The sequence below is a fragment of the Orycteropus afer genome, unplaced genomic scaffold, assembly GCF_000298275.1.
Source record: "Orycteropus afer afer isolate SDZICR_OR568_19922 unplaced genomic scaffold, OryAfe1.0 scaffold00059, whole genome shotgun sequence".
Taxonomy (NCBI): domain Eukaryota; kingdom Metazoa; phylum Chordata; class Mammalia; order Tubulidentata; family Orycteropodidae; genus Orycteropus; species Orycteropus afer.
This window is the reverse complement of record NW_006921646.1, coordinates 3,568,926-3,578,804: the sequence shown is the minus strand read 5'-3', so window position 1 is coordinate 3,578,804 and position 9,879 is coordinate 3,568,926. Positions and strand designations below refer to the sequence as shown.

At 47.7% G+C, this 9,879-nt stretch overlaps 1 protein-coding gene across 1 annotated transcript in view; it reads right to left on the bottom strand.

Annotated features, from left to right (window-relative positions):
* The window catches only part of FANCE (FA complementation group E), a 12,495-nt gene extending 3,485 nt beyond the window's left edge, over nt 1-9,010 (bottom strand). The window contains exons 1-8 of the mRNA XM_042780757.1: nt 8,438-9,010; nt 7,693-7,869; nt 7,464-7,523; nt 7,008-7,151; nt 6,473-6,596; nt 6,183-6,255; nt 4,727-4,793; nt 3,072-3,197 (exon numbers count right to left, since the gene is read on the bottom strand). Coding sequence (XP_042636691.1) covers nt 3,072-3,197; nt 4,727-4,793; nt 6,183-6,255; nt 6,473-6,596; nt 7,008-7,151; nt 7,464-7,523; nt 7,693-7,869; nt 8,438-9,010 — 1,344 coding nt within the window. The remainder of the gene's footprint in view (nt 1-3,071; nt 3,198-4,726; nt 4,794-6,182; nt 6,256-6,472; nt 6,597-7,007; nt 7,152-7,463; nt 7,524-7,692; nt 7,870-8,437) is intronic.
* Nucleotides 9,011-9,879: the final 869 nt, after the last annotated feature.

The following is a 9,879-nucleotide window of genomic DNA, read 5'->3' as shown; positions in this document are numbered from 1 at the left end:
GTGCTGCTCTCATGATTCTTTGTCTTTGGTTTTGGTGAGTTTGATGATGATATGTCTTGGTGTTTTTCTTTTGGGGTCTATCCTGTTTGGGGTTCACTGGACTTCCTGAATAGGTATATTCTCATCTTTCATCATGTCAGGGAAGTTCTCTTCCAACAAATCTTGGACAATTTTCTCAGTGGTTTAATTTTTCTCTTCCTGTTCTGGAATTCCAATGACACGTAGGTTATTCCTTTTGATGGTATACCACGTGAACCTTAGGCTTTCTTCATTTTGTTTTGATCTTTTTTCTGATTGATCCCTTTCCAAAGAAGTATTCAGGTATTTGTCTTCAGTCTCCTTAATTCTGTCTTCCATTGCATCAATTCTACTCCTTCGCCCTTTCACTGTGTTATCTATTTCTGAAAATTTAGTATTAATCTTCTGGATTTTTATCTGTAGATTTAGAATCATTTCTAATTTTTCATTTATTTTGTTATTTTGTTCTTGTATTTTCTTCTAAAATTCTTCTAGGGTTTTGTCTGTGTTTTCCTTGGTCTGTCTCTCAATTCTTTGAAGATACCTAAATATAATTCTTTCAAATTCCTCATCAGGGAGTTCCAATGCTGCATCTTCCTCAGGGATGTGTTTTGGGTCTGTATCCTGGTCCCTTGTTTCTCCTACTTTATCTTGCTTCTTTGTGTGGACTGTGATGTTCTGTTTTCTCCGAGGCATTGTGATGTTTTTGTGTTTATATTTAATTGGTGATTATATGTTGGAGTGACTTGCCTACAATTTTCATTTTGTTTTGTTTGTATGTTATCTATACAGGCAGGGTACTGTGCTGTGCTCCTCTATTCACTAGTTGACAGCATTTATAAACTCACCACCTGTCTCCTTTTCTTTGTCAGCCTCTCGTATGTCCTTGCTGACCCTGGCAAACAGCCTGTTCTTAGGTCCCCGGAATCTGAATAAGAATGCTATCACTTTAAAATCCAAAATGGTTGCCACTTGTAAACATTGAAACATTGCCCTCAGTCACTTTAAATAGCCAAAGTGGCTGCCGCTTGTAAACGTTCAAAATAGGTGCGCCCTCGCTCACTTTAAATATCCAAAATGGCCACTACTTGTAAACATTCAAAATGGCTGCACCCTCAGTCACTTTAAATATCCAAAATGGCTGCACCCTCCGGACCGCAGAAAGTCCACAGCTCAGGTTGTCTCCATCCTTGCTGTTTCCCTTCCTGGTTATAGGCCACCAGAGCAGTTGTCCCTGCAGCCCTCGGTGACTGGAACTGATCTTTAGGTCAATTCTCAGGTCCCAACACCACTTGGAAATATTCAGGCTGTTGGTCTCATCAGAGTAGCTGACAGTCCACAGCTCCGGCCATCTCTGTACTCACTGTTTTCGTTCAGGTTTTTCCACTAGTTGGTGCCTAATTCACTTCTGTATAGTTCCTTTCAAAGCTCAGGGCTCCAGGATTATCTTCTGTATCTCTGTCAATTGGTTTTTCTTGTCTTTGTTGAAGAGGGTCTGTGTCGCTTGTCTGCCTATTCCTCCATCTTACCGGAAGTCTGAGTCTCTTAGGTTTTCTATATATAGGATCATATCATCAGCAAATAGGGAGAGTTTTACTTCTTCCTTACCAATTTGGATGCCTTTGATTTCCCTTTCTTGCCTTATTGCCCTGGCTAGGACTTCCAATAAAATGTTAAATAGAAATGATGATAGAGGGCATCCTTGTCTTCTTTCTAAAATGCAAATCTGACTAAGACTCTCTTCAGCTGATAGCCCTCAGATGGCTCCCCATGCCTCACCTTGAAGGTCCTTCTTCTGAGATCTAGAGGTCTCTGGGAGATCCATGAGCCCCCTGAAATTGTTCATATGATGTGCGTTCATATTTTCATCTTTCTGGGGTAGGGGGACATCTACAGCTTTTATCAAATCATCATATGGGTCTAGGACCCCTAAGAAACATGTAAAGAGACAACAGACAAGAACACTTGGTCTTCAAGATAGATCCAAGCTCCCACCATGACCTACAGGACCCTCCGTAAAATGCTGCCATGCCCTAGCAATGTGACCTTGTACAAGTTACTTTAACCTCTCTGAGTCTCAATTTTCTCATCTGTAAAATGGAAATAATAATAGTATCTCTTATAGAGCTGTCAAGTGAAATCAGGGAGTATGGAAGTATTATCTATTTGTAGCTCTCTAACCTTATCCTCAGGAGCTCTGGTGACACAGTGCCTAAGGCATCTGACTGCTAACTAGAAGGCTGGCGGTTCAAACCCACCAGCCACTCCTCAGAAGGAGGATGAGGCAATCTACTTCCATAGTGATGCTGCCTCAGAAACCCAAGGAGGGGTCTATAAGTTGGGTCCGACTCGATGGCAGTGAGTTTGGTTTGGTTTTAACCTTATCCTCTATTACTATCTACTCTCACGTTTTTAGGCTCCAGCCACTCTAGCTACTTATAGATCCCTAGACATTCACTGCTCATACCATTTCCTTTGCCTGGAATGCCCCATCCCCCATCTCCAGCCCTTGACTAACTACTCACTGCCATCGAGTCAGATCTGACTCATAGTGACCCCTCCTTGGTTTCCAAGGCGGTGTCACTAAGGAAGTAGATTGCCCAACCTTCCTTCTGAGGAATGGCTGGAGGGTTTGAACCATCAGCCTTCTGGTTAGCAGTCAAATGCCTAAGGCACTATGCCACCAGAGCTCCCCTGACTAACTATACTTATGCTTAAAGAGTCAAGAAGTCTGTCCCAACTCCCAACCACAAGGCTTAGGTGCCCTCCCCCTCTGCTACCAAATACTGTGCACACCTTCCACCTGGCTCCTAACCTTCCTAGCAGATATGACAATTATCAGTTTGTTGTATCTTTCCCCTCTCACTAGTCCAAGATAGGGGGACAGGGTCAATTCAAGGACAGGGATTGTGTTATGGTCACTATTGACTCCCCAGTGCCCAATATAGCATCTGGTCCACAGAGGTGTTGGCTGGATGAATGAACTTTTGGGCCTGAACATATGGACAAGCTGGGGTCTCCCAGGACCACCCCCATGGCCTGTGGACACTCACACTGGCCTGGTACTTAGTCATCACTGTCAGCATGAGCTTGGAATAGGCCATGGATGTGACAGCTGCCGGTCCCTCTTCACAAAGCTTCTCCATCAGGACACTGAACTTCTCAGGGGTCATCTCCACCTGCACACATTGGGGAGATGGAGCAGTATCACAAGAAAGGTCTGGGCTCTTCATTTAGCCAGCTCTGGATTCAAAACCCAACTCTCACTTCCTGGCAGGGTGACCCTGGGAAGTCAGCTTAACCTAGCCGACACTGAGTTCTCACATCTGTAAAGTATCCAACTTTGAGGCTGTGAAAAGGATGAACTGAGATAATGCACATAAAGCTTGGTTTACAGGTCTCAGAAAACAGTGACTACGTTGCAAAGGCATAGATTAGGACCAAGGGGAGGCCAAGGATCCTTCTCTTGGCGCAATGGTTAGAGAGATAAAGCAGTGACAGGCCCCGAGGGACACTGCCAGCATAACAACAACAGCTCTTCCAAGTAATACCCAAAAAACCCAAACACACAGCCATCGAGTCAATTCCGACTCAGAGCAACCTTACAGGACAGAGTAGAAATGCCCCATGAGTTTATTCAATTTGTAAATCTTTACAGAGAAGACTGCTTCATCTTTCTCCTACAGAGTGGCTGGTGGGTTTGAACCACTGACCTTTTGGTTAGCAGTTGAATGCATTAACCACTGCACCACCAGAGCTTTTTTCAAAACAATAGCTACCATATAATAATCATTATGCATCAGGTACCACTCTAAGTACTTTATACCAATTATTTAAATCACACCACAGTCTCATGTGGCAGGTACTATCCTAACACCCCATTCAGAGATGAGGAAACAGGCATGAAGAGGTTAAGATGACTACCTAAGATACAAACTAATGAGGCAGAATTTTAGGTGCTCTTATGGGAAAATCACTGAAATATATTGTTAATTTTTTAAAAAAAGATACAGGGAGATTGGTGTTATAATTTCTATATAAAGTAGGGGGTAAGTCAATTTATACATGTTTCTTTGACTATATGAATCATCTCGGGGAGGATTCCCATGAAATCAGCAACACCAGTCAGCCCTGGGGATGGGTATCTGGATGGCTAGGGGAGAAAAGTAAAGGGAATACTTTTTACTCTACATCCTTTTGAACTTTTGAAACTATGAACCACATGGATCTATTACCTATTCAAAAATAGAATTATATTTGAATACACACATCAAAACATACCTCCTCTGAGCCCACACAGCTAGTAAGAGGTGCAGCTGGGATTTACAGAGCAGTTAACTCTCTACCATAGGAGCTCTGGTGGCAGAGTGGCTAAGGCATTGGGCTGCTAACCAGAAGCTGGGTGGTTCAAACCTATCAGCTGCTCTGTGGGAAGAAGATAAGGCAGTCTACTTCCATAAATATTTATAGCCTTGGAAACCCAATGGGGGTTGCTAGGAGTTGGAATGGACTCCCATGGCAGTGAGTGGGTAACTCTCTGCCACAGGCTTTGAAGCCCAGGGTACTCTCACTGTCCTAGCACCTGCTGTGAGGCAGCTGTCCTGCTTGCCCCTCCATCCCAGAAGGAATCAGAAGCCCAGGAGCCCTGTGCCCCTCCATGGCTCTGCAGCACTTCCTCATCCACTCTTCCCCAAGGTAGGATGCTCACCTGCTGCTCCAGGAGTGACTGCAGCACCAAAAAAGTCTCCTCCTTCCAGGGCAGCTCCAAGATCTGTCTGCAAAGCAGAGCCCCAGTGAGGAAAGCCCATCCTCCAAGCCTGGGTAACAAGGCTTCTACCCTGGTGACAGCCAAGATGCCCAGCCAACAGAGGAAGTGGTCAGAGCTGGCTGACACTGGCGGCCATCCCAATAGCCACTGCAGCAGAGCCCATACTCAGTGCTGGGAAGGTCCCAAGACCTTCTCAAGATCCCCAGGAGCTGACAGTGAAGGACTTGATAGTGGGATATTAAAAAGGTCCCTAAAAAAAAACCACCAGGAGTATAAAAGATAAGGGAGAGCCAGGGAAGAGGACGCTGATGGAGTGATGACACATAAGGCTGTCGGGAGAAGGTGAGCATTCCCAGAAGAGCCCAGCCCATGCTGGCATCTACTCCATCTGCCCTTCCTGTTCCACTGCACAATCTTCACCTTGTTTGTAAAGGCAGCATGTCACAGTGGGAACCAAATGGCTTCTTGGCTGGACAGACTGAGGTTTGATTCCAGGTTGCATCACTTCCTGGCTGTGTGACCTTTGGTCTGGTCCCTCAACCTCTCTGAGCTTCAATTTTCCCATATGTAAGGTAGCAGTAGTTGACTACCTCATAGGATTGCACGAAGATTAACTGAGATAATGAATGCAAAACATATAGAAGGGGTCAATGAGGGTAGCTGGTATTATTTCTGAGGCTGTCCCTTTTCATATTATCCTTAGAATTTTATATTTCTTGTCTGTGTCCCTTGGGGTACGGAAAGGGCTTACTCATTGTTCCATGTCTGTACCCTGATGCCCCCATTTTAATACCCAAGCTTAATACCAATTTAATACTAATTTTTGAACACTTAGTAGGTGCCAAATACTGTGCTAAATTCTTTACAGGCATCATCACATTTAATCTTCAGAACAATCCTACCAAGGAAACAATATCCTAATTTTCCAGATGGGAAAACTGAGACTCAGAGAGATGAAAGAATTTGTTTGAGTTCACACAATTAAGTAAAAGCCAAGGATGAGATTTATAACCACGTACGATTCCAGAGCCAGTGCTCTTAACCAAGTGCCATATTCCAGCTACACTTTCAATTGCTCAAGAGCAGGGACCTCAGCCTCTTCTCTGTATTCCCAAAGGTACTCAGCATGGAACCGGCCCCTATACCAGACGGGGCAGAATTAGAGAAGACTGCAACCCCGGGCTTAGAAGGTACATAGGATGGCAACTTGCATGAGCCCACAGGTAGGAAGACACAAGCCAGGTGCAGACAAGAGAGGGGGATTTGGCTGAGACACTGCCTGTCCTTGATCCACAGAGCTCGGTCCCTACCCTGCTCCAACCTCATTGCCAGGAGCAGGCGTGGACTGGGGGAGGAAGTAGTGGGAATAAGGGCAGTATGGAGGTCTACCACTCACCCCAGCATTAGAACCTGCGTTTCTGGCTCCAGAGCCTTCATAAGGCAGCACAGCAACTCTGTTTGGGCTGGACCTGGACAGGGAAGAGGGGAGGGGAGAAATCTGGGGGGAAAATAGGAGAGGATGGGATTGGGGGGGTTTGCCCAGCCTATTACTGGGGGCATCATCAGGGAAGCAACAGGTGTATTTACCCACTGAATACCCTCTTCCTGCCAGGGTCACCCTGAACTGAAGGGTTGTGGGAATAGAGTGGGCAGAGCGATGAGTCCTGGAGCTAGCCCCAGAATCACCTATGCCTGGGGCCTGGAGCACAGGGCCAAGGAGGGCTTTGCAGACGGGGTAGGTATACTTGGCACAGAAGGAAGTCAGGGCAGTCATGAGCAGGCGGGAAGCTGAGGAAGTCAGGGAGAGGATCTATAGCAGAGAAGGAAAAAATTAACTTATAACTTTCTTCTTTCCATCAGTAAACATTCTTCAGATATGCATTTCAGATGGTGATAGGTGTTACAGAGGAAAAAAAAGTTCATTTATCTAGGATTCATATGGCCTGCCCGTAGCTCCCCTCCCCAGCTCCCAAATCCCTGAAAGCCCATTGATCAGCTTCTGGAAGAGTTCTAGGGCCCAATGGGGAAGAGTTAGATGCCATGTAGGTAGACACCCCAGAGTCCCTGCCCTACCAGTTGAGCAGGCACCCTTTCCTTGCCTGAGACTTTCCAGACACGCCAAATATCTATAAGGTCAGTAACCCCCTCTCCCAAGCACCCACTTTCTGAGAGCTCAGTTCCCACCATCCCTGGCATTCCCAGCATCTCCAAATGTACCTACTCGACCAAGAAAGAGGTTCCTGGTCAGCACAGTAGCATTGCTGAAGCTGAGGTGTGGTGACAGGGCCAGCAGCCAAGAGCAGAGCTGCTGGAGACTTGTGTCTGAGAGCTGAGGGAGCCGCAGCTGGGCACACAGCAGGTCCACCTGCCAGCAGGGAGGGGAGGGGAGGGAGCGAGGATACCGAGACATTCTATCTTGGTCTCTAGTCTGTCTCAAGACAACTGAGCAGCAGAAGGAGCAGAGCAGGGGCATGTGGGTAAGGTAAGGCTGAGAGCTGCCCCAAGGGAAAGGAATTAAGGGCTAAAGGAAACCACTCAGGGTGACCCCTGCTACTACTGAAGGACACAAGAAAACAACAAAACCCCTTCCCAAAATTCCCTTGAGGTAAGAAAACAGAAACTTAAATGAAAAAGGCAGGGGTTTGCCCTCCGCCCCAGGCATCCTTTTTGGACTCACCTGGCTGGGACTGCATTCGTGGAGAAGCTGCAGCTCAACCAATGGGGCACCCTCCAACCCCTGGGGAGGCAAATCCAGTGTTAAGGCTTCCAGAGCCCTTTGAGTGACAGAGGAAGTTGCTCAGGTCCCTAAAGGTTCCACTAGAAGAGAGGACTCTGCCTGGTGTTAGATGGCATATCTGTACGTGGGCCAAGAAAAGCCCCTGCAGCAACTGTCCTCAGACCTTCACTCCACCCTGTGCCCCTCTCCCAGCTCCTCCCATCAGTTTGGGCCTCACTGCACTGGGGCTTCTCTGAGCATTGTTGAGGTCCCAGGAAAAGGTGGAGGAAGGGCTATGGTAAGCAGGGTAGGGGTCAGTCACCTCCCCAGAGGTCGTCAGCAGCTGCTGTAGCTTGAGAAGTTGGTCCTGTGGAAGAGAATCCAGTCACTGCCAAGTCTACTCCCACAGCAGGACCCCAAGCCCAGCTCTGCTCCTTCTCCTGAGAAGGTCCCAAACCAGTGGGAAAGAAGATTCCAGAGAGCCAAGAACACAAAATCTATACATTGAAATCTATACATTGAAAAATATTTAAGAACCCAGAGTAGACAAGGCCTGTGTGCAAAATCCAACTGTCTAGAGTAGTCTTTTCTGTATCCAAGTAGAGGAGACCCAGACTATGGCCTGGGCAGGCAAGCTGGATGCTGGCATGACCCCACCCCCAGCCAGAAATGGCTCCAGGGCCTCTCCTCTTGCCTGGTACCCTTAACCCCACGTTATAGATCATTAGGACAAGTCCTTTCCACCTCTAGTAATTCCCTTCCCCACCCTTTCCTTGGAGTCTGTGAAGACTACATTCTCTCAACCTCTTTTGTCCCCCTTGCTTCTTGGACCACAGTCATCCCAATTTGGAAACATTATCCCATCCAGCTTTCAGCACAAACAATTCCCTGACTCCTGAAGGCTCATTCCAAACCCAGCCTCCTCATCCCAGTACCTGGACAACTTTGGGCAACTCCAAACTCTCAACTAGGTCCTTGGCACCCTCCAGATTCTGACCAGCTTCATCAGTCTCAGCCCCCACGGCAGACTGGTTCTTAGTGGGTGATGCACCTCCTCCATCTGCCAGGGATTCCAATGATTCATGTTCACAACCCTCCTCCTCGGAATCTTCCTCCTCCTCCCTTTCCAAACATCGGAGTCTTTTGGGGACCCTCTCCCTCTCAGGACTGGCAGGTTCCTCCTCAGGCTCCTTTCTGCGTTTCCCAAGCTGCTGGGAGTCCTTGTCTTCCTCCTCCACTTTTTCCTTTTCGGGGTCTGGAGTCTGAAGCAACTTCAACCTCCTGCCCCCCTGGCCCAGCTGCATACACAGGCTTTGGAGCTGTCTCTGGCAGCTTTTGGACAGTGGAGATGATCCCTCAGCGGAGACCCCAAGTCTCAGATCCCTCTGCAGCAATTCCCCTATGGCTCGTAGCCAGGAGCCAGGGTCTGGGTCCTGCTGGGCAATCTGTAGAACAGGGAGGAGCCTGCTTTCAGGCAGTGATGGCTGGACAGCCATCAGCAGGGACATCAGGTTCCTCTGGCATACCAGGGGCAATCGCAGCAGCAGTGGTTTCCTGGGTAGCAGAGGAGAGCACGCAGTTAGTGTCTTGCTAGAGAGACAGCCTATGTGGAGCTGAGGGATGGATAGCAGTGGAGAGAGAGGGGCCTACAAGTCAGTGTGGACAGACAGGGACAGCATGGGAGCCACTCAACAAGTGTTCATTGAGCGGCTCAAAATGTTATTATCTTCTATTTCAGCTCAAAAATTAATATTGGAACCTACTCTGTAATAGACTCATGCTTGTTTTATGTAAAAAAAATTTTTTTCTTACGGTTTTTGTGTATTACCTTATGTATATATTTTAACCCATGTACAATGTATATGTAAGTGACTGTGTTGGAAACATGTGTTCAATTATTTTAGTGTATTGATGAAAGTATGCAATCAAAACCATTTGACTCCACTGACTTAAACTTATTCACACCCTAAACATGGCGTGTCTTTCTTTGTCTCTTCAGTATCCTGTACGGACTGGCACACAGTGCATGTCCCTTGTCATACGGTGCATGGCAAGGTCCCTGGGGCCAGGGCTCTTCCATGCGCTTTCACAGAGGAGAATAATGTAACTTCTCTGTGCCTCAGTTTTCTCAGCTCTGCAAGGTTGGTAGCGACAGCCCTGGTGCACAGGACGAAGAACTGAGGCGCCGCCCCGCGCTACACCAGCAACAGCTGAGACCCGCAGGGGCAGGAGGGCCGCTGGCGGAGACTTACAGTACCAGGCGGCAGTCTGGCCCCTCCAAAACCGGCTCCTCCTGGCACAACGACGCGAGGAAGCGGTCCCAGCTAAAGGGCTCCCGGCCTCGATTGCTCAGGGCCCGCAGCACCCTGAGGCCGCC